Source organism: Prinia subflava, chromosome 4, assembly GCF_021018805.1.
Source record: "Prinia subflava isolate CZ2003 ecotype Zambia chromosome 4, Cam_Psub_1.2, whole genome shotgun sequence".
Classification (NCBI taxonomy): domain Eukaryota; kingdom Metazoa; phylum Chordata; class Aves; order Passeriformes; family Cisticolidae; genus Prinia; species Prinia subflava.
Window position 1 is genome coordinate 65,825,970 of NC_086250.1, and position 25,884 is coordinate 65,851,853.

Consider the following 25,884-nt stretch of genomic DNA (forward strand, 5'->3'; position numbering starts at 1 on the left):
CAGCTCCTGACGCTCCTGCATGCGCCCGTGCGTGGCCTCATCCAGCCCATCGCCAGCAGGCTGCGGGTACTGGATCAGGCTGTGCACCAGCACCAAGAGCAAGGTCAAGAACGCCATGGTCTGCAGGGGCACACACAGAAGGGGTTCAGTGGGGCTGGAATGGAGACAGACACTGGGGGCCAGGAGCCGCAGGGATGTGGCCGCAGCAAGGACAGGGCCCCCGGCAGCTGGCAGGCGGCAAGGCCTGCACCGCTGCCCCCGCCAGCCCCGGGGCCTGAGCAAGGCGCTCTCACCAGGGGCTGGCCCTGCCTGCAGGGGCAGAACACACGGCCCGGCTGCTGCCCCCTCTGCCCCAGCCCTCCTCCAGCCCCGTGCCCTCACTGCGTGTGCACTCACCGCTTGCCCAAGCTCTCCTGGGGCAGCGGCACCCGCTGGGGCCTTTTACAGCTGCCCCCATTGTGACACGGCCCCCGCGCTGTCACAGAGCCCAGAGCGCATCCCAGGCCAGCCCCGCCCGCCGTCCCCAGCACAGCTCGGGGAGCTCAGCATGGCCCTGGCACCCAAAGCCCAACAGACACCAAGTGCAGACCCATCCCTCGGGAACCTGGGAACCCCAGAGCTTCCCTTGACAAAGGAGGCACAAGTGCTTTCCCACAGAACTCTTGTCAAATATAAATTTGAGTGACATGAACCATAGATATTCTCCGTGTACATGTGTAGGCTGTTTTTTAAGACTGAAGGACAATATTTTTTTTTATTGTCCTTAATATTATTTTTATAATAGGAGTATTTATACTTATCACTTTTGGAGCATGATGTTGGCTAATGTTTAATAGAGATTTAGTGAGAAATCTTTCGGAAAGTAATCCAGGTTGCTTGGATGATGCACAAGATTTAATATCATCTTGAAAAGGTCAAATAAGTTAATTCCAAAATTTCTTTGTATTTACTGATCTCTTCACTCTCAAACTCTATGGTTCAACACTGCAAAATTCTCTTATAGTCAGGATTTTTTCAGAAATTAAAATGCCCGTTTTTTCATATCTGTGCTGAGATTTACCTGTGCCACTTCCACCACCTTCAAAATTGTCTCCCTTAAACAGAGTTTGCCAATCCCTCGGAGTGATAAAGGAACTTGTCTGTTTTTGCTATCTCTTTGTGTATTTATCTCCGAAGAACTGTGGGTACAGTAGAGATTATACTCCTCAGCTCTTTTTTAGGGAACTCATCTATAAATGGAACTGCAGGAATGAGGAGGGAGGAAAGGGAAACAGGATGTGACTCCAGTGCCTTTCATAGTGACCACAGATGTCCACTGCTAGACAGACACTGATCATGCCCTCCCATTAGTGTGCAGAAGGAGAACAATGTTGAGATTTCTGAAACTGCTCTGAATTAGATTTGCTTAACAGATGTCATTAATTAAAGTAGTCAAAGGAAGAGTTTTGAACCCTCTTCTGAGCTGATGCCACTTATCATGTGTCTTCCCCGCATTCTTCTAGGGAAGCTATTATGTTGTCCCATCCTTCTTTTTACAATGGAGCAAAAATTCTTTGCCAGGTATCACTCTTTCAGTTTTGTTTCCTCTCGTCTTCCAAGATTCAATAAAGTGAACATTCAGCAGAATAGTTTTGTATTTTTTGAACATAATTCCTCTTTTAGCCAATTGAGGCCCTTCTGTGACCATGAAAAAACGAAAACTGTTGTGAGCTACAGTTTACATTGTTAAGAGGTTGATATGGGTCAGTTCTCCAAGGTTATTCTTAGTTCAACTGCTATGTAAACTGTTGATGTCAGTGGCTGGAGGCTGCTCTCCAGGACATTATATATAAATGATAATTATATGACAGAAAATGCAACATATAGTTGGATCTGACCTTCAAGTTCACTAGCTTAAAAAAGAAAAAAAAGTCTGTAAGAAATCTGCTGGTTTTCCCATTACTAAATGCCTTCAAATTTATATTTAGTTTACTGCACATACAAGAGACTTTCCTCGTATGGGGAGCAGTGCCCATCCATCTTCAAGCTAGGGTATATTTTAAGTCTCAATGATCACTGCCTCCAGAAAGCATTTTTGAGACAAAACAGGCAAAGTCTTTTGCATAACTATACAATCATTCAGTACTAGGATCTTCACTCTCACATAAACACTTCATGTTTTTCCACAAAGGAATCTGAGATAGATTTTTCTCAGAAATAACAAACCATCAAAAATTAATTAAATAACAAACAAGGGAAAAACACCACTTCCTCACTCAGGACATTTTCCTTGATTTTCATAAGCATTCACATTTACAGCTGCTGATACTACCACAAGAGCTGGGTTTTTTTCTGGTTTTACTTCCTCTTCCAGCAGAGCATGCACAGCTGCAAAATGCAAACTCACTTCTAAGCTCTTTTATACATCACCAGTTTACCACATTCTAACCAGTCATACTTGTGCAACACTCCATCAGGGTACTGGGATTACTGCAGTGTCACAGATAGTTTAAGTGAGGCTCAAGGAGCTGTACAATTTTAACTGTGTTTTATATGTATAATTAAATGATGCATTACATGGAAATAAGCCAGCTGTACTGAAACTTAACAAACTAACTGCTCTGATGCAACAGTTAAGCATCTCATCAGTTATACAATGAAAAAGGTTCAAAGTAAAACAATATAGAGAATAGAATGCCTGAAATTGTAAACTAGCATGTTCAAAGACCATTTTTGAACATTAGACAACTGTACTCATCCAGTCAAATTTTCTAAAGAATTCCTGGCACCAAAAAGTTCTCTGTTTGCTTGTTCACCATGTTTAAGGAATGGATCCCTCTTAGGGGGAAGAAAATCCTGTCTGTAAAATACTGCATGAAACTAAACAATCCTTAAACATGGCTAATTTCCATGTGGAGTTGATGATTTAGCACTGTCATCCTTCAGCAGAGGAGAAAGAATTGCCTGTCTTTAGTTTACTTATGTAAGATGAAAAAAGTGAGGAGTGTGAATTTGATCCTGCTTCAATTTACTTCAGTGGCCAAACTCTTGCCGTGACTTCAGTGGAAGACTGCATCTTAGTTCATTCAATGTTGAGAAAAACAAATCAGCTGAGAATAACACTCTTGTTTATTAGATTTAAATTACTACCATAATTGTTTTTAACAGTGGTAAGTAAATTCTGTTTTAAAAGCCAAAGGTTGGCTTCAGTTGTGCTTTTACCTATACGCTGTGTCACAATGCAGGATTCCAGGTCCTCTGACCGAGTCACCACCATCCACAGCAAGCTTGGCTTGCTCTGAGGCATGGTCACATTCCCACTTGGGAATGATATATATTTTAGGATGTCACTGGTGACAACGTCCACATCTGGGCTGGGGCATTCCGCTGAACCAATAAACCAGGGTGCACACTTCTGTAAAATAAATGCATTCACTGAGAACCAAAACTACACTTACTAAGACGTCCATGAAAAGCAGCTAAGTAAATCAAATCAATAGGGTTAAATCTGCAATTAGGAATCTGCATTTCTGCAGGGAAATTTTAGGATAGTCACAAATCGAAAAAAGTTCTTTTTTTTTTTACTTTTCCTTAGAAGGCAATCAAACTTCTGGTTTGGCTATTCTCTACTTTTCCCTGTAAATTAGAACCTAGAGAAACACTCAGAAAATATGTATGGAAGTACCTCTCAATGAATTAAAAAAGTTTACTCAGAAGACAGACAGAAATAAGACTGTATACATTGTATGAATTAAACATGTATGAATTTAGGACACAAACCCTTCCATTCTTTAGTAATAAAACTGATGCTGTCCTGAAAATGACAGTAATGAATGAGACTGCTATATGAAAACCTTTGCATCTGCTCTAGAGGTTGGAATGAAGATGTTAAATGAAGCAGAAGACAATGAGGATGTGCTGCTTAGAGAAGCTGAACGTCACTTCCGTGTTTTAGGAGTTCTGCAGTTTGGATGAAGGTCACAGGTTATCTCCAGCTGCATGAAAATCAATGATAAATACACACTGTTTTTCTCTTAGAAAGCAGTGCTAGACAAAGAATATTAAAATATGGAATATTACTTAAAACACATTTCCTGGTTTTCTAAAGATGGCAATCTTCTATTAGAAGACGGTTACCTCTTTCATATATCAAAACTATAACATAATAATAAAAACACCTCAGATTTGTCGAAGTATCTAAGATACATAGATTAAGTAAGGTCTGTGCAGTGAAAGCACCCCAAAAACATCACAAGAGCAGTGAAAATTTCTGGGAGAGTAATGACATGAACCAATATGTAGAAGTTAAGTCTAAGTGAAGAAGACAATTTTTCAACTAATAGATCAGGCAAAATGTGGGAATAAAGGACAAGATATATGATTAAAGACCATAGTGTATTATATTTATACAGGTGGAGAATATATGACTTTGATTCTTGTATTACAATGTATATCAATTGAATTGTGTGCAGTTTTAGTTTTATACATGTACAATTTTTTAGAACGCAGTTTTAAATTGGGGCAAACAAAAAAGGAAATCCATCGTATGGCATTGCATTGATCCCCACATCACTCACTGGAATATCTTAACATTTCCAGAACAGATTCCCACTCTTTAAGATGAAAATCCAGAGAAGACAAAAACCTATAACTGCCATTAAGAGAAGGTCTAAAATTTTAATTGCTGCCTGAACACAAAGGAGCTGTGACATGCTGTGGTTTAATGAAGCATTCCTGCAGTTATAGACACATCTTTAACTACCCCATCCTCTCCCTCTTCCCCCATCCACCACTGACCGATGCAGTTGGGAGACTGAGTTACTGCAGAGCAAAATCCTGCTTACTTTCAGCTCTCCTGCTCCAGCAAATGCTCAGCTCTTCTGGGAAGATGGACCTATGCCATAAACGCATTTTATCTTGAAGGGAATGAAACCTTCCCTTCAAAGACACGTGTGTGACCAGGTTTTTAGAACTCCATGATATGGCCAGTTTTGTCTGTTTTCGATAAAGAAGGCAAAGAACCCTTTATTCTCCTCCTCATGATATTTCAAGTCTTAATTCTTAAAAGAACAGAGATGCCAGGACTTGTCAGTGACATGACTAACAATTTTATGAGAACTGGCAAGACAGTCCTTTTCTCTTACATCTTACTTGCAGAAATCTTGGAATTATTTTGTCTGAAACACTTGGGGGGAAGGAAGGTAGACTTAATTCTGACAGCTTTATTAAATATTCGGTACATCTGACATCCTGTTATCAACAAAAAAATATGGTTCAATTATGATAAGCCATACTGGAATCATTTACAATACGTAAGTCTGAAAAAACAGCAGAAATTTTCTCTTGTTCCATGTGGAAAAATACACACCTTCCACCTCCCAAAAAGTAAGACAAGGCACAATAAATTCTCATAGTTCTCTTTCTTCTGGCTTTTCAGTTCCATCGCAGCTCTCCAAATTAAGATTTATGTGCTATTTTGCATCTGTATCTGTTGATGATTTCCCCCCCTACGGGGATATAGGTGGATAAGTTTGGACAGGAAACGGTATCCCTCAAGCCAAACTGAAAGGTTTATAAAGTTGCTAATAAAAGTTTGTGTCAGGGCCTAAATATTAATCATCTACTCATTGTCTTTTTAAACGAGCTCAGGCATTTTCCCAACCGCTCCCAGCAGGTCTCTGCCACTATTTTAAACGAAGATTTCAGTCATTTCTTTTTTCCCTGTGTTGACCTCAATAATTTTTCTTTCTCCCCCTCTTTACCTGCCAAATGCATCCATCAGTATTTTGCCAAAGGCTATCTGCTTTTGAAGTTGAGAGGAATTCACTAATCGTGAGTGTCAAATCCACAATAAATGCCATTGCCATATGGTATATGCTGCTTTTGGGAATTATCTCAAAAGGCCTAGCTGTGAGAAGGCTGGCTGTATGTTAGGAGGGTTTTACTGCTAACTTTCATAACTCATGTCAAGTCTTTCAGTTTCTGTATTCATTGGCTTCAGTGATTGCAACTGTTTCCTGAATTTATAAAAATGTTGTCAGGATCCCTTGATCTTGCTTCCTCCGTCTCTCTCGCACAAACACATCCAACAGTGGAATAGCATGCACAGTGGCACACAAATCTAGCAAAAGAGAAGCTTGTAAATAAATAGCATGTCACTCTGCTTACTCAATAAATTCCTCTGGGTGTTAAACTCATGATAAACATATCATAAGCCCTGATGAAGGCTTTACAGCCTGTCCCATCACACCATCCTGAGGGCAATTCTGCAACGCATAGGAAGACATAAGTTTAAAAAACAGAGCAGATATAGCTCCCATAAGGGCAGGGTGCTGACATAGTTGAAACATAACTAACTGGAGAGCATTTGTTTTAGCTGAAGAAGATAGTGACACATCTCTGTGCCTGTGGAGGTGTACTGTACATTCAAAGCAACAAGAATCTACCTTCTTTAAGAAACTGTCCAGCAATACAAAAATACGTCTGTGTTGAAACCCCTCAGACGGTACCATTCTCAACAACAACTACACACAAGACTAAGAAATTCCACAGAGAAACACACTTTTTTGATCCAAAGGGGCAAGGAGAAAGAAAAACACGTATGAAGAGTTTAACATACCAACTTAGTGATAGAAAAAGAATTACAAAAATAAACGTCAGTCCCCTTGAAACACTTGGGGCAGCTCTGCTGACTTTCTCTGATGCTCTAGGAAGGTATGAATGTCCTCCATGTGTCACATCATCTCCAGCAGCCACATGGAAATGGCACCTCAGAGTGTTTCAAGTACCACTCCCCTCTAATTTATGTACTTTGTTAACATCCTCTTGGAGCAAACAGAAATAATAGTTTAAAAAGACAGTTATGTTTCAGGAACTTGTGCCCCTACACAAAAAAAATCCAGAATTTAATACCGTCCCTTAAGGCTTCTATTATGTATTTCTGGGACAGTGTTTTGCTTTCCTGGTAAGTAATACAAATGAACTGCTGGCAACGTCACATCAAAACAAAAGTGGCAGAATCAGAAAAAATACTGTAAAGTTTACCTTTATAGGAAAGCTTCAGTCTTGGGATATTTTGTTTTGACATTCCAGTGACTGGAAGGAACAGCATCACTAAGGGCAGCAGGCTGCAGGCATGTGGCACTTGGAAAGCTCTCATTCTGCTCTATTCTTCTGTATCTTCTTTTGCACTATGGTGAAATGTCTCGTCACTTTAAACAAACCAAGTTTTATCTGGAAAAAAAAAGGAAAACATCTTTAGACCTGCATTACTGCATAAATAATAACTCTGTAAGCAAGCCAGACCTATCTTTAAAGAGCAGCTCAATTAATTTCTTTGCTACAAAAGTATTTTTTCCTCTAGTACAAGTAAAAATGTTTTGTTTCTTTATTCTAAATTTGCACATTTTGACATTGGAAAAATATGTAAACTTTTCAAACACCACTGTTGAGCACAGCTAAATTTTAAGCACAAATTAAGTTAATGCAGTATCCACAAAAAGAACATTTACCATTCAAAAGTGACCACACAACTTGTTAGTTCATACCAGTCCACTGGATATCTTAATGTTTTATAACTCTTTTTATCTCAGTACAACAGCTATTGCATGTTTATGCTATGACTAGAATGAATAGTAATGTCTCAGATACCATGGGGGTACAAGCAGAGTCAACAATGAGTACATATGCATCAAAACTTTCATAAATAAACTAAGAAAATTGGATAGAACAAGCAGTTGTGTTTAGTTTCAACAGGAAAAAAGTCAATGCAGATGATGGATTTAAAAGCACTTTCAGTATGATATTTCCAACAGAATAACTGCCTCAATTCATCCACCAAAATGTCCTATAAACTTTAATGAGTGTTTCAGGCTGGGGTCAATAGGCTGATATGAGATTTTGTTAGCACAGTGTGCAACTAAGCCAGCTTTGCAGCACTTTTCACTTAATAAGTGTCATTCATATTCCATAAATCTTGAAGTGTTTTACAAATGAAAGCAATTATCACTGTCCTTATTTTCCCTATGCAAAAACAGAACTATAAAGCTGCAGTGAACATATTTCCTCAATGTCACACAGCTAGCACAGTAGTTGAAAAGAAAACAGCAACAGCAATCCTGGTGTCCTTTGTACCCAGTTATTAAGGAACCCTTTTGCCCAATAACTCCACTTTTACACACGAAATTATTTGAAATGGCATCTTGAGTTGTGAAGGCAAAACTTGATGGTTAATAAATCACAGAGATCGGAGTATGAAAATATTTTAAGACCAGATTCTCCCTCCTGCAAGTGTATGATGCTAGAGGTCAAGGGAGATGGCTGGTGAAATGACAAATATCAGTGTTTGAGTAATGCAGTAAAACCAAGGAGTAAGGAAATGTTATGGTTAGTCGAGAGATTAATGGCTCATGACTTGCCATGAAAATTCTTTTCTGAAAGGTACTGAAACTGCCTGATTAAAAGAGCAATCCTAGTGCCCACATCAGCCAGCACTTGCACAGACATCAAAGGAGAGGTTCCTTACAAGCCCATGAGAGATGCAGCACAGCTTGTGGCCCCTGGTCTGGTATTCGAGCTCCTGCAGCACCCACAACCAATTCTGAAACTCCCAATGCAGGCAATTCATCCTTCCTGGCATTAAAGGATGGAAACAGTTCTCTCTGACACAGGAAATCTCTCTCAGATGAAATTTGGATTTTCTGATCCCCCAAACCTTCTGTCAGTAGTAAAAGACAAGAAGTGTGCAAGAAGAGCACAATGGTGAAAGAGGGAAACAATTTGTAAAATGCCCAAAGTGTAGCTCCTACTGCAGAACACTGGGCTTCTTTCTTCTCAGTCCCCTCTTCAACATCCACATTCAGTGTCTGAATGCACTGCTCTTGGCCAAGTGTGAGTACATGTTCATGAGGCGACATGGAGAGAAAACACACAAACATGAAATGCCTGGTTCATCTTTACTACAGTATGGGATCCTAAGAGAAAATCCTTACTTCTGTGCCAACATCTATTTGAGGGTGGACCAAGAAGGACTGATGTGGATTAGACTATCCCAGGGTTAAATTGCCTTTGAGAAATTTACTCAGGGGGAAGAAGGGGAAAAGAAAGGGAGGGGAGGAGGGGGAAGAGTATATGAAGATGAGACACCAGCCCTGTTCATCTTCAGCAGGATGATAGTGACAAACCATACTTCAAAAAGAAGCAATTAAGAGGGAGTCAGTCACACTGCAAGTATGTTGAGAAGTCATGGCCTGAAGGTCTGAGCCTCAGCCAACTGAGAATTCACCAAAGGATTCAGGGTTCATTTTTAAGGCAAATTACTGTGAAGAATCAAGACTAAATTTGACTAAAAACCCAGTTGTGTCAATGCACTGTCATCTGCTGAACTGATTGACAATCAGCACCAAACTTGAGCCTTTGGCCATAGCTCATAACCTCACTTTTTCATTTAGGCTTCTTTTGCTAATGGGAACCTTCCTTTTTTGGTTGGGTTTTTTTTTTCCCCTTTTCCCTTTTATTTGAATAATGTCTATAAAAACCATTTGCTTTCACAAGGCGGTTAGTTTACACTGGAGGCAGCTGCTCTGTGAGCTCCAGCCAACCCTGTCCTGTCTTTAGATTCATTGCAATCTGGCCAGATTGTCACATATATTTTTAGTTTATGATGATCCTCTAATACAATTCCAGCTTCCACACAGAGTTGTTCCAACAGTTTAGCTCAGGTTAATGAACTTCAGGCCAACTAACTTGCCATTAATCTTCAGGGAATATCCTTCCTCTCTGTAACACATGCAATGTCAATCAGTGTCCTGTGCTGAAAAGACCCACAGTCACACTGATCAGAAGCAAACAGTCCCATGAGCAGAAATAATACATAAAACCTAAAAGCAAATTTGACTCCCCCATTCTTTCCTCCCCTCAAAGATAAGAAGAATTTGGTCAGAGAAGGAAAAATTACTGGTTTGTTTAGTTCTTTGATACTTCAGCTAAGGACCAACACATTCTAAAACTTCCTTACTGTGAACAGATCCAAAATAAATGAGGAAAAAGAGCCTGAAAAGAAAAATGCTGAGGCTAAAGCTGCTTTCCCACCTTGGCTTCAGCTAGGAAATAGCACTGCACTGTGTTAATTATCACCTGCAAGACCGACCAGGGAAGGAAGCCATGCATACACCTTGCTGAAACAGGGGCATTTCCAGCAAAATAAAGGAGCTTTTATTTGCCCCACGTAGGGGCGGGAGGCACAAGGCCAAGGAGGGGCTGAGCAGCGTGGCTCCATCCTGCTAGGACCTCCCAGAGGGGGCAATAAATTCGGAACAGGCTGAGGGTTAAATGCCAGAAGACAGAAAGTGGAACTGCTGGTGCCCTGCCATCCTGACAGAGAGAGGACCTGCACTGACTGGCACATGGGTGATGTCACGTCCCTGAAACGAGGTGTCACCTCCCCGCAACGGGTCACATTTAGTGGAGCCTATAAAACAGATTGCTCTGGAGCTACTGTCTGAAACAAGAAAACCTGGAGCCAATTTACTAAATGTAATTTATTCCAGGCCCTTTGTGGCAATAAACAGAGCTCTTCAGCCTTCTCAAACACACAGATAGTAAGGAGCTCTGTGCTTATGGGAGCTTTTTCAGATCGTTCAGCTCAAACCTATCTAAATGCAAAATCTTGCATTCACAAATACTGTGTAGTTTCTGACTTCTCCTGGCGTCACAAAGTCCAGAGCAGAAACGACTGTGACCCATCTGCAAACACACACTTTTGAAACTGTACTCATGAAACTCTCAGCTAATTCTGTTTAAAAAGCCTTTATAAAATCGGAGGACAATTTAAAACCTGTTTCCAGCACTAGTTTTCCAAGGTCGTTTTAAAATTCAGAATTTTACATTCCAATAAAGTGTTATGGCTTGGTTTTAGGGAATCTAATAGCAATACTGCAAATTGTGACAACTGAAAATCTAGAGTAACCTAGTCAGTATAAGCTTATAAATTCACTATAAATCTAATGAGTAAGCTGCCTAGGCCATGCCATGTAGCTTCAATATGCAATCTTCTATCACTGATGCAAGAGTTTTTCTTTCTTCTTATCTATCCTTGTTTGAGGTCTTGATGTTTTATTTTATTTTGGTCTATGGAGTCAGAGAGCAAAAGATGTCCCTTCCAGACATCAACAAAATAGCATGAGTGGTGTGTTAGACCAACATATTACTTTAAAAGCTAATAAGCTACAACAAGAAACAAAAAATTAACCCACCTACGATTCAAATTTATTGAAAGGTACATTATCTCTTTATCATCTCTTTATATTAAAGTATGTCCTTTATCTACATGCACACAAATTTAAAGCACGTTGCTTTAACTACAACTATACAGATATATGTGTCCAATGTATTATGTAGATGTTGCACCTTGAAATTATCATAGAAAAAATTACTGTGGTTGTCTACTGTGTGGTTCAAAACTGTATTATAATCATGAACTGGATATTGACTCGTCTTTGTTAATAAGACGGAAAACTGTAAAGTATACATGACTCAGATTAGTTACTTAGAAAATCAAATAGACTAAAAATAAAATTACATCTTTGGACTTATTAACATTCTTAACTTAGTTCTGCAATAACAAAGATGACATTTATCACAATGAAACTATGTTCTTGTACCCTTTAGATAGATGCTCTGTTTATTATTTGGCAGAAGATGCTTTTCTTTTCATTGTGAATTCTCAGTTAAAACTAACTCCATCCAGGAACTGGTAAACAGTATTATTCATCACTGTTCTCCTATTTATTAAGTAGGTTTTGTGCTGTTTATAGTCCAGAAAATGTTCTCTTTCAGGATTCAGAAAAACGCTGCTTTTTACACAAACCCCAGATCAGCATTACCTCACTTCCCAACACCAAGAGAAATAAATGAATAAAAAGAAAATGGTACAATCAAAAAACATTATGTGAGCCTCCAGTAAGTGATTTATTTTTCATTTTGTTTTGCTTAAATCACTGGGATTAGTGTGCCTGGTTTAGATGTGGTTTTGCCTTAGAGCAATCTTCGCTATTGTTGAATACCTAAATGATTAGCAGAGATTTATAAGAAGCCTAACCCAGCTAACATTGAGTTTTACAAAACCTTAAAGCTTTAACTTTTACTGAGCTCTTCACAGGATTTACAAACTATCCATTCAACACCAATAACTTGGCAAGAAAAATCACTGCTCTGATTCCCACTTGAGAAGAACCAAATAGAGCAAAGACAAATGAAGGGTCTGAGAGACAACGAGGATGCAATTGAGGGAACAAGGAGTCAGCAAAAATCTGGTTTTATTGCAGAGAACCATCTGATAATAAATAATGAATAAAGCTCTCCAATACAGAGAGAGAAAATACATTTCAGGATTACATGGGATTTTTTGTTGAGATGAACTCAAGCTCAAGAAAAAAAGGATGACTAAAAAAGTGAATGAGAGAAGAAGGAAGTTACTCCCGTATTTTTTTTTTTACTTGTTCATACTTTTCAGCATCTTTCTGAAGGGAATCTACTGGTGGAAGCATTTCTAACAGGCATGTAGTCTGTTTGGAGATAAATACCAACAGAAATGGTGGAAACTTTACATAATGGTCTGCGTCACAATGCTCTGAAGAGCTTATCTGACCATGAAATTTACTGTTGGGCATCTAAAATTATATACATAGGAAATGAGCACTTCATGCTCAAAAGATATCAGGATATTTTTCAGGTCAATGTCAGTGAGGTCAGGATTACACACAAAGATTTCACACAGACACAGAAGTAATCTTTTCAGAAAGTGACAGATAGACAGCCATGCACACAGACATGTTATGGTATCATTATAAATGATGATTCTGAGAAATTTTATCTGTGTCATTATATCTTCTGGACATGTAACACATAAATCCAAGACTGATGATAAAACAAATGCTATTCTCTAACCCTAATTATTTGTATATTATGTCTCAGAAAAAAAAAAACAAAAAACCAAACAAAAACACCAAACCAACCAACCAACCAACAACCCAGACTCATTGCTTTTTACATTCTATAGACTGTCAAACACAGTTATCTATTGTTCAATAAAAAGGATGGGATGGAAAGCAACTTGTCATCCAATAACGATATTGCCAAGGGAGGTAGGCACATACATAAAATGTCCCACCAGTTAGATGTGCAGCTGGGATCTTTACAGAGAAATATCAACATGGCTTTCACTCTAAAGTTAGATGCCTATGTATCTCTTATGGATTCTTTTTCCTCTTGTTTCTTCTTGTTTTCTTCTGTGGAAGGAACTATGACTTCAGGTATTACATAATATCAGCTTTCTGTTAATAACAGTCTCCTTATTTAGAAAGACATGAGAATGCTCTAAAAGTCTGATCAAAAAAAAAAAATAAAAACAAAACAAAATCCAAACGCAAGCCAAGGAAGAAAGCAGTGTAAGCGCATGATTTAGTAACACATAAGAATCAAAAGGAGCCCTAAGCCAAACCTCAGTGTTACATTATTTTAAGTACAGCATGTTTCCCCAGCAGACCAAAAAAACCACGAACGCTATGAAAAGTGATTCTAAGATCAGTTTTGTAACTTTGGTATCCAAGAAAAGAAAAAGGCAATAGCATGAAAATTCCTAGAGACATTAATGAAAAGGTAGACTAGATGGAAACCACATTCTGCCAAGGACTGTGACGTCTGAAGGGTTTCAAAGAGAGACAGAGAATTTTCCTCTGAAACGTCTGTCACCACCTGCAGCACTTGGGGTGGTTTGGCTCAGCTCTGAGTGAAGGAGACAGGGAGACAACACTTGCAGGAAGCTCTGCCTGTGGAACAGCCTTGGCCTGCTCTTGAGAAAATACTGGAAAGCCAGAAAAATGTCATGATGGCCACCAGAGAAAATAAATGCTCATTTTGGGGAGACCTGCCTAAGCATTTAAACTCTAGCACATTGCATTTGTCCTGCTGCAGCCTGAATTAACCCCAGGCAGCACTGTCAAGCCACCTAAACCACTGACCCTGCAACCACCATTCTTCTGCTGGAAGAAACAGAAGCCTACACTGGCCAACACAAAGGAAGGATTACAGTCTCTTTTTCACCTCCAGGAATTCCTGCCAGTGTTTTGCTATGGAAAAACCGTTCTCTGTTACTTCCTTTCATAGGAGATTTTCCAACATTTGCAGGAGTGAAGCCTTAGTCCTCTAGCAGGGACCAGAAGTCTGAACTGGCTGATAGTTTTGGGTATTACCAGTAACTAGTGGCAATGGGGCATTCTACAGATAAGCTACTTAACTTGCTCAGCCATGACTTTTGTACATTTGTGAAAAAGCCAGCTTGATGGAAATATAGTGCAGCACCTTGATAAAATCCGTGACATATCAAATCCAGACTTACTGCTCTGCACAATACTGCAGCAAGGTGCATGCTCTGAAAGGGTACAGCCACCACGAGTCTGCATGGATTCATCTACAGACGTGAGTAGGTGGGGATCTTGTGTCCTTGATCCAAACAATCCAGACCTCAGCCAGTTCCCAGTGCTGTATGGCTCCATGAATTGCACACCATACAGAAATGTATTTCACATTTCAGCCATACACACATCTGAGGCAACACTAGCCTCAGTCAACTCTGTGTGCAGGCACAACCTGCAGATCATGCACACAATCACAACCCAGCAGACCTTACTAAATCAAAAACTCAACCAAAACAACCCTAAAACAAACCCTCCCCAAAGCAGAAAGAAATAAAAGGACAAAGATTTACTTTTACATAAATATTTCAAATGTTAATTTCATTTCACAGCCAATGCTTTATTGTGCTAAAATTTGTAGCTAGATTATCTGATGTAAACATTAATGTATTGCCAAGTAGTTTGTAATTTTGTTTAAATGCTTTCAGGCACTCACAGCTGTATCTAAAGTCTATGAGACTCTCAGATAAAAGCAGAATGTAACAAATGTTAAGTAGAGGCAACTGCATATTGTAGTTGGCATCTTAATATAATTAAACATTTTTTAAATTATTATTTCTATTTTACAAATCCTGATAGGATGTTTCCTTAACTGCCAGTACTATTTAGTTTATTGTCATCTGTGTAAAAGTCAAATCATAGTTTTCAAAAGAATTTAGGCTAATAAAGTTTAGCAATGGTTAAAAATGTGTACTTCATATGGCAGCTGGGCTTTGATCAAATATGTTTGCTGTATATCCAATGGCATATTTTCCTAAAATTCCTTTCATCAACGTATGAAAATGCCTTTCATCAATCTCATTATTAGATGCACTGTCAGTGAACTCTGTACAGCACAGTCTGCAGGATTTAATGTATAAACTACACTATAGGGAAAGACATGCCGGAAGGATTTTAATTTACACTTCCAACAAATTGATTTAATAATTCATGACTATATGCTTGAAGTCTATTGGAGAAGGGTTTTTTTAATCCATTGTCCAACTCATTTTGGATCAACATTTTGTGCAGGCAAAATGTAAAGTGATACACATATGAACGTGTACACTGCAGAGCAGTGATCTCTGTTGGCCCATTAACCCAGTTATTTTATTGTCAGGCTGAACACATTTGCTTTCTTTCTGGTCTTTCAAACATTTGATTTCATTTAGATTTGGAGTATGTGTGTCAGGAAATCAGCAGAGCCTCTATAACAAATCCCACTTGTGAGCTTACACAAGTCACTGACTCAATGCAGACCTATTCCTCTTGATGGGTTTCCCTCAGGTACTCATCATCACAGCATCCAAGCAGTTTAAAAGCTTTAATGCCTCTATTCTCTACCCTCTATCCTCATCATTATGAGTTAACTGGATTTCTTTTAATGCTACCATAGAGCATGACATCCCTTGGACAAGGTCACACTAGCAGTCAGGACTAGCACCCACATCCCCCTAGACACACAGCCAACTATCTCCACAGGGACAACAGCCTTGTAACTCCTGCAGTGAGATCCATGACTCACATATGACCTCTTTCAGTGTTTTATTTGTGATTTAAGTGCTTCTCAAACTGCAGAAATTTAAAAGCAATCACAGTTTCATTTTCTATAAAGAACTTCACAGAGCTGCGTAAGGAATAACTTGCTGCCAGTGTGAGTTCAGACACCAGGTTATCAAACCTTTAACAGTCCTGTGTCCTCTGACCATCATTTTTACCATTTTCAAGGGTTACAACATGCTGCTATCAGACCCTCAAAGAACTTTTTTGTTTGTGTCACAGCAGAAATCAATTTATATTTGGTGCAATAGTTGTTTGGCTGGTCTATTTTTAAGCTGCTTTGTGAAGGGTGCTATCATGACAGTTCCTGGAATCTGAAAAAGCCATACTGAAAAAGAAACCAAGAATTCAGGCATCACCTCCTCCATTCAACGCAGAAATATTTCCACTTTAATTTAAAACCACAGTAACTTTCCTTTGTCTCGTGAGGACAAAGTCAGGACACAGTGTGCAAGGATGAATCAGTATTTCACTAAAAAAAGGAAAGATTTTCAGATGGTTAACCAGTTAGTTTCCATAACCAGAAGACCAATATTAAAAAGGTAGGATGTAAAACACCACTACTAATTTCCTTTTCAACAGTAGTCATTTGTCCCCTAAGATGATGAGCAATAGCAGCCTTGAGAGAGTGCTGAGGTTCAGTTCCCTACAAGGATTGTCAACACTGGAAGAACAGGAGCTCAGAGAAGTCATGGATTCTCCATCTTTATAGACATTTGAAGCTTGACTGGACATGGCTCTAAGCAATCTGATCCAAAGCTGAAGTTACCCATCCTTTGAAATACAAATGAAACCATACAACTTCCTCACATCTCCCTTAACCCTATTTTTTCTACTACTTCCTTTAGCAGTTAATGGTCAAATGAATAACGGAACTGAATCACACACTGAAGGTCGTGCTCAGCATCCAACACACTTACACTAACACTTAGATGTCTGCCAGCCATCAAATGACTATTTCTACTCTCTAGTGATCTTATCTCCCCAAAGACTCTTGTGATAAGGGCCACGTCTACCTGATCTGTGTACAAATTAATTATTTTACTATTGAAATCTGACTGAAAACAGGATTGCTTTTCTTTTATGAAATTGTCCAAAAGCTGCAGCAAGATAATAAACCCCTGTATCAAGAGTATCAAGGCATGCATAGGATAAGTGGAGTACACGCAACATAGGTGCAGACACTGCATTAGCTGTATAACTTAATTCAGTATCTCACAGCTTCCAGGCACAGTTCACTCACATGGTCCTGGTTTGCCCATCCCATGAAAACTAAGCACAGAACTGAGTGTCAAAATTATTGACAACGTATGTGACATAAGGCTTTTGCCTGCACTGATGAGATAAGAAGGGGATTTATTCCAGGATACCCCCACTGGAGTTTGAAGAAGCTGGCTGAGAAATGCCACTGGATGAACTGCTGACACCCAAACCACACCAATGACTTCTGCTCACCTGGCACACAAGTCCACCTGTGTGTTCCAGGCTGACCTCTCTTTTCTATCCAGATCAGCAACTCTTCCCTGCCAGTTTATTATCTCCCAATGGCACCAAGAAGTGGAAGCCATTGTAGTTACCACATTAAATATTTCCCAACATTGTGGGGGGGAAAAAATAACTAGAAAGGATTTGGGCTCCATGCTGGCTTAGCTAGAAAGAGATGTGGTAGAGAAGATTAAGTTGTGTTTCTATAGCCACAAGCAGGTGGCAAAGACCCACCACAGGTGCTTGTTCCATAGAGGATTCCACTCCCTGGTAAAACAGCTACTCCTCAAAGAAATCAGGGCTTGAAGATATCCAGGACTCTTCCTGTCAGATGAGCCTTGTGTAAGTTTATGAAGCCTTGGGATCACCATGATTAACTACCTTCCTTAAGCCATTCCCCACCAGGCTTTAGTGCTTTTAAACCACTGACCCCTTGAATTAAAGAGGGAGATTTCTCTTTTCACAGCTGTGACTCAACACAGGAAGGAATTCAGAGACATCTGAAAACAAAGCCAGGCAGAATTTAAAACAAAATCCTTCAATGACAGATTTAGCAAGTGATGGGCACAGCTGGAGCTTACAAATATAACGAAGCAAATGAGCATGCATTATACAACAACCTTACATAGACAGATCCTATGAAGGGCAATTTCCTCACAAGGAATTGCAAAAATCAAACTGCTATGAATAAATCATCAGAAAAACTAGGTATTGGTTGTTCAAAAGGAATCTGAGTCTTTGGGTCCTTCAGCTAACTAAATGGTAACCACCCCTAAAATGAGATATATAATAACCAATTAAGCAACTTAAGCCTTGATTTTTAGTTATTGTCTATTTAAATCACAATGCAAAATCAAAACTCCTGTGCCTAGAGAAGAACAAAACACTACTAAGTTTTCAAAACTTATATAATACCTTTCATACACTCAAAATATACAGTAACTAGCACATACATCACTGAGTCATTGCAAAGGAAATATGTCCCTACTATTGCAGCTGGGGAAGCTGATGCTGAATGTACTCACTAGATATTCTAGGAGGAATTGAAGTGAAAAAAAGAGTGGAATTAGATACTAACAGCTAATTATCAGTGTCACTATCTTAAACATGACATGCTTCTTTCTACCCAGTCAAATGGGCTACATGACACTGCCTATCAGTTTCAAGAAGCATGCACAGGTTTGCAGAGGAACTTTCTAAAATGCAACAAATATCTTGAAGATAATCAAGCATGAGGAATAAGGCTATTGACCACCTCCACACAGTACTGCAAAGCAAAACAACAATGACTACTGAAAATTCTGTTTCCCTTGTCTGCTCAGCTGGGGTATGTGACTTGCATTAATGGCACGGGGAATAATGTACTTGCACTCAGACCCTGGACTGACTGATGTCAAACGAAGTTCAACCATTCATATTAATGGGGATCAGCATTTGTCTGAGGGAATGGAAGCCTCTCAGACCTCAGGGTCATGAATTGACAAGCTATCGAACATTTTCTCTGCAGTGCTGACCATCCTCCATCCCCACTGAGCTCAGCTGTCTAGACCCTTAGTCCCACTCCAGCTGCTTTGTGCTCCTCCTGAGGCACAGAAAGAGCTCATTACAGATTCCTTCTGTGTAATGTGCAATGCAGGCTGAGGTCTCACAACTCCCTTTCTAGGAAATGCAGAATAATCACATTTCTCTGGACCCCAAGAAAAACAGAGACATACATGCAAACTGTGAGTTTTGTTATTCTGGAGATCTGTAATTGACTAAGCCAGATGGTGACAGAAGAGCCATTAATGACAAAAAAAAAAAAAAAAGAACAAAACCAAACCCACTGAAAATATCACCTCAAAAGAACAAAAATGACTAATAACTTGTACAAAGAAAATGATTGTTAAATTGATATTGTCTCACACCACTAATAAACTGGGAGGATGCAAAAAGCAGTTTTCTTACAGATGGACTTTCTGGAAAAATACCTTCTCACAGAACTTATTCTTGAATGGTTTCAGAGTATCTGTAAACTCATGGGTTGTAGTGAAGCTAATGATCAGCAAGCAGTAACTTCAGACAGCTGATAAAAGTCTGTATCTGATATTATCTGTCAAAACATTAAAATATGCAAAGAAAAACACTGCAGCAGAGCTTTGGTCTTCTTAATATCAAATAAAGCAATTATGGGAGTAAGGATAGTTATAATTTTCACCATCATCATTAATCCTAATAACAATAATAATAATAATGTTAACAACAGCAATAACAATGATGACAACCGTACCTTTTTTCCTGAACTTTTCTGGCAACAAAAATTATGCCAGATGCAGACTTAAATTTTATGGATGATAAAAAAGTCAGCTGTTTCTAGTGACTTTTACAAGTTACAACCCAGCTCTGGTAGTCAGGACATGCAGAGTGTGTGAATTCAAAAAGCCCACTCAAGCCCTGGCATCTTTTCTTTAGAGACACCTCAGCCACACTCTTGTTTTTCAGAAGTGCTTGTGTAAACATTAAAAAACACAAGAAAATAAAAAGATAAGAATCCAGCATGCAAGGCCAACCCCAACAAAGGATGAGACAAATGAAAAAACAAGATTAAAATAAATGCCTTATGTGCACATAAATTTCAACATCATGAGTCACTAAACTGACTCATGAACTATAACTTGACCATGCTTCTTTTCATTGTTCCACATAAGGATCCTCTTTCCAAAAAAGAATATTTTTAACAGACATAGTGCTACTGCTGGTTTTTTTTCTTTATCAATAGTATATGTGTACTTTAGTGCAAGTTATGGAACTTAGGTTCTGCTACAGGTTTAGAAAGAAGCATGTAGGAAGTAAGAGATATAGAGCTAGATCAGAAAATGCCTTCTGTATGTACTTGGAGAATCACCAGTAGAATTCACTACAAAAACAATGAAGATCTATTCCTTGTGGTAATGTCAGATGAAATATAAAAGCTAAAAAGGCAAGACTGCAAACCTATGCAGTCAGTAACTGAGAAAGTAATCACATTTGATCTTCTTTCAGCATTAAAGCTGTCCCTCAATTTTTTTTTCCCCTTAGCAATATTGATCACAAAACATATCACTAATTTTCTAAATTTAAGCAGTTCTGGGTTTTCTCCACCTTCAATATTCATTTCCTTTCCAGAAAAATTCTCTCACACAAATACTCATTACTTAAATAAGAATATAAAAATGTTTGTAGTGGCAAGACTGAAGACTCATCCAGTCTAGTAGTCTCTTTTCAACAGTATGAAGAATAATTATAGAACATTTATATATGATATTTCCCTACCCTTAGTGCTCCCCCTCCTCTTCATCTATTTTCAGTTCAGGAGATTTCCTGAGCCTATTGTAGCCTGTCTATTTTGCAACCCCCGAGTAGATATCACTTTCAAAGTACTTCACTTTTAAAGTACTTGTCCAGCATCCCTCTGAGCCCTTGTACAATTCTTGCATCTGCAACACCATCTGGCAAACAAGTTTATATGTCTGCTACCCAACGTGTGAAGAACCACTTCCAATACCAACAGTGCAATGTGATAATGTATTAATTTTCCCTCCTATACCACCACCTTCATAATATTAGCCATAAAGTAGATCCCACTGAGTAATAAAAAAAAAAGGAATTCTGATTTAGTTGTGATGATCATCCAACTGTTTCAACATTCGCTGCATTACACATGCTATCTCATTATTTCATTTTGTATAATTTTGTATAATTGTCTCACGGGGTGAGTGGGGAATTAAGTGAAAATTGGTCAAGAGAAAGTTAAGAAGGTGATAGTAGTCATCAGCTCTAATGAGTGTTTGCTGCCAAAGAAAAATATCTTGCTATGGTCACTGCACAAGATGAGATATAATATTTCACAACTAAATCTTTGGTGAGAATCCAGGACCAGCTTTGAACACAGTAAGTTCAATTCAACAAAGTAAGTATTTGCCAAGGTTAGCAAATACACAGGTGGGGTAAAATCAGAGCTAAGATCAGTGAAACACAAACCCTTCAGGTTTCACAGCCATCAGTGGCTCAGCGCTGGTAGCTCCCACACATGAACTGGTGAATACCTGCAGGCAGGTAGGATGGAAAAGGCATCCCAGCACCCAGCTGCTGGGGAGAGCTGTCACGTCTCTCCTTGACAAGGCCCTTTGCCTCTCTCACACTGCAGTAAAACTCACTTTTAGTTTACTGAAATGGCCAGCTTTTCTCATATCCACAACTTTTACTCTAATAAAGGTGGCATGGGGGTGAAAGGTTTTACTTTTACACCAGTTGATAATGCACCTTTAAAATCTTCTGCTTTCAAAATTACCGACTAATTTAAGAAATGTGTTTTAAGATTTATGCTACAAATTGACTATGAGGAAATAGAGTTATAAGCTCTATTAATCTTCATGCTTTAAGGCGTGAGTGATGTAAGAAACACCATCTTGCAATACAGAACAGTAAAATTGTGAAGATTTATGCCTTCCGTTGAAACATCTGGTCTTACCCACTCTTGGTGCCAGAATGGCAGACTGGATGAGCTGCTTGTTTATTCCCGCCAGGCATTTCCCTGACTTCTGGACTTTATGTTAAGACATGATGAACATCTTACTCCCACTGGAGAATTTTTACCCTCATGAAGTCAGTAGGTCAGAACTTGAAATTTACAGCTCATGAAAGGGATTCCTCCTTTGAGTTTGTGACATTCTAGTGCATCGGTAGACAAATATAAATACTTAAAACAATTGCACTTGATGTACTCCATACTTGTGCCTCATATGGGCATAGACATTAATTTAAAGGCCTGTCAGAACACAACTTCTTTAGCAACAGAGTGAATCATGAGGGCTAGGAAATATCCGAAAGGGTTACATCTGACAGAACTACAACAGTATCAAAAAAGTTCCTTTCATTTTACAACAACAACAAAGTTTTCAATTCAGTATGATAAATCATCATTCTGGAGGATCAAATTAGTTATATTAACTTCCTTAGAATTCAGAATAATTTCATTCTTTTTACTGTATCTATCGAAAGTCAAATTTCAAATTAAGTTAGTATCTGCAGTGGATCACGATAATGTAAAGGCATTTCTATTACTGTCTAATGAGTTTCAGAATTGTTTCAAAAAATACACATATTCAAAAGTTTCATGACTTTATCAAAAACATTGAAACAATGATGAAAAGCATTACATTTCTGAAAAAAGGTTTTCATTAGGTTTTCAAACAGAAAAGTTACACTGGCTTTTTCAATTACACCTACTTTTAAGATTTTCCAGAAGTAGCTAAAGTTTGGCTTTGACCCTACTATTGCAAAGTGCCAGAAATACCAAATTATAGCAGGGAAAATGTTGTGTGTGCACACATGTATGTGTTTGTCTACAGTCTGCATGAGCAATTGAAAAACATCCAAAATATACACACAGCAAATCACATACTAAAACTACTCTTATGCAGAAGAAATTCGTCATTTAAATAGAAAATAATGGAAGGATAGCAGAGATTTCTCGGTACTAAAATATAATGCTTCATTTAATGAGTAATCCCTGGAGCATATGGATGTTTACCTCACTCTGGGCAAGCTCAAGTGCATAGACAGACAATTACAATGCTTCAGCTGATGTATGATAACTTGTTAAGCTGCTGTAATGCAGTGACATTCTTTCATAGCCTTATAGAGTGCATTTCTATGTTTTCTTCCATGCCAATATGACTTTTGTCTTTGCAAGATGAAATGGCTATAAGATATCTGCATGTTCAAAGAGAGAATGCCTGACTCTGAATACACAAAGCCTTGGAAACTTAAAAACTGGAACCTCTGTCTACAGTCTCTCTGACTTTGGCAGGTACATGGTCTGTATCCACTCTGCCTTCAGAAAAATAAAATATTAGTAAATTAAAAAACAAAACAAAACAAAAAACAAAAAACAAAACAAAACAACAAACAAAAAAACCCACAAAAAACAAACAAACAAACAAACCCAAAAAACCCAACAACAACAACAAACCAACAAAAAAACCCCATGAGATTTTGCAATAGGAAAACCACAATACAATTGGTTGCATTGAGTCTTACATGAATAACGGCTGGGCAGCAGACTTATTTACATGAACCACTGAATACAATTCAAAAAAAATGTAATATGTAGATATAGGCTGGAGATTAATAGTAAATGCTGGCAAGTGGCTTCAGAGAGACTCCAAGTTTTGCCTTGGGAGAATGGCAAAAGGAGAAAATATATTGCTAAAGCCTCTCTTCCCACCACTTTTATACTGCTGCCTCTTGTCAGAGTGTAGGGTGCAAAGTTCTGAGACTGGTATTTGGCAAAAGCAGAGCTTAAATTATTTTTTTAAAAAAAAAAAGAAGGAAAAAGAAAATCTAATGGAACTGCTTTGGTCATACACAGCTATTGAACACCTCCTTTAGCATCCTGAGTCTTCGCTTCTCCATGAAATCTGTGAAAGCTGAAGGCAGTACTTCAAACTATTAATTTTCTGGGCTTTTAGACACTATATAAAATTCTTATTTTCTATTCCATATTACTAGACAAGGAAAGTTAAAATTCAGAGATTATCAACTCTAATTCTTGGTAATATGGGAACTCTAGAATCTCAGAAGTGCCTACACTTCTGTATTTCTTTCCATGTATTTGATCCAAAATTCTGGCTGTCTATGTAAAAGGAATTTTACAGTGCTTTTAATGTTCTATTCTTAACAATCTAAAGATATAAAAGATGCACAATTCACAGAAAATTAACCCATGAACACTCAGATACAGATATACACTTTGTTCCACAAGAAACTCTTGTGATTCACAACACAGCACCAGAGTATGAGTTTCCAGATTACTAGGAACTGATTTCTTAAATATGAAAAACATAATGCATTTAAAAAGTTTGGGTTTGTTTTTTTGATTAGTTTTTGTTTTGGTTTTTTTGTTGCTGTTTGTTTGTTTTTAGGGTTTTTTTTTTTGTTTTGTTTTTTGTTTTTTTAATGAAGCCAAAAGTAGCAATCAATGGTCATCTATGTTCCTGTTGGCATATTTCACACAAGATAATAAACCATGGTTGAAATATGAAAATTCCTTTAAATACTTACCTCTGTTAATGATAACTACAGCTGCACTCAGATTCTGCTGCCCTTGATATCACTTACATTCCCACAGGAATATAAATCTCTAGGTTTCAAAAAAGGCATTCGTCTCAGGGCTCTGGAGAAAAACACAGCTTTTTTGTTTGATGCTGCCTTATAGCATTACTGGGTTAACATGATGAAACAGACTTTCTGGTTTTTTCCTCCCCTGAAGCTTATCTAGTCTCACATTATTACTCTGAAAACAGGCCAAAAGAAGGAAGAGAGATACAACAAATTCAGAGCTCAAATATGGTAAATTGGGCCATTGCAGATCTTCAATAGAAGCAATTTAGTCCAAGACATGGGAATATTGAAAAGAAACATTATGAATAGAGACTACTGAAGGCTGTTTCCTATCTGTTAGAGATCAAAGAGGATCAGAGCAAATATGAAACTGTCTTGTAGCTGAAGTAATAATGTACCTAATGATCTTGAAATGAAATGTTTAAAAATCTGTATTTCTACCTGTCATTATAAAAGGTGTGCATATTAATCCCATGAGTAACCCAACAATGATAATCACAAAACTGTAACATATAATTAAATTTAATACCAAGATCTATTCCATCCTTGAATCAAAATTATTCCTTTCATCCCAGTAAAGCACTATTGTTTGTAAAACCTAGTGTCTATATTTATTTTATTTAATTCATAAACCCCTGGTTATCACTGTAATTTTACTCATACGTGGCTTATCTAACATGCACTGCTATAGCTGTTTGAAGTCTATTTCCAAACCCAGAAAAGAATTAAGACCCAGAGACACATCACCACCTCTTGCAGAAATGTCACGCATGCTATGAATAAAGCATAAGCTTAGAAAAACATCATCACCCAGCAAACAAACAGCATTTGCTGAACCAAGCACATGTGTGTGGAGCCATGCTCCCGAGCTAATTGGAGGCAGATTCATGTGCCCTGCACGGGAGACCGCAGCTGAGAAACCCCTCGAGCTGGTCATGGAGAGTTCAGCATGCTGTGCAAGGGCAATTGCCAAGCTCTTTGGCAGGAGACACGGCCAGAAATCCCAGAAAGCAGGCTAGGAAACAATGCTGTCATCTGTCACGAGCACCCCTGAGAGGGCGAGGAAGGCAGCAAGGACAGGGACTGGGTGACACTGCTCTGGAAGGTGCCATGAGCCATTGCAAGGCTGAGCCCTGGTCTGGGGGATGGTGGGGCTGAGAACAGAGAGATGAAGGGGAGGTGACACCAAGGAAGGATGAAGGCTCCCGAGCAAACAAAGCCAGCCTGTGCTCCTGCAAGAGATGCCCCAAACCATCACTGCATCTGT

The 25,884-nt window shown here is 38.6% G+C and overlaps 1 protein-coding gene across 3 annotated transcripts in view; it reads right to left on the bottom strand.

Annotated features, from left to right (window-relative positions):
• The window catches only part of SEMA3D (semaphorin 3D), a 134,338-nt gene that overhangs the window by 85,634 nt on the left and 22,820 nt on the right, over positions 1-25,884 (bottom strand). For all 3 annotated transcript variants that reach the window (XM_063396996.1, XM_063396994.1, XM_063396995.1), the window contains exon 2: positions 7,024-7,212. In XM_063396996.1, the coding sequence (XP_063253066.1) occupies positions 7,024-7,138 (115 nt within the window). In that variant the 5' untranslated portion in view covers positions 7,139-7,212. The remainder of the gene's footprint in view (positions 1-7,023; positions 7,213-25,884) is intronic.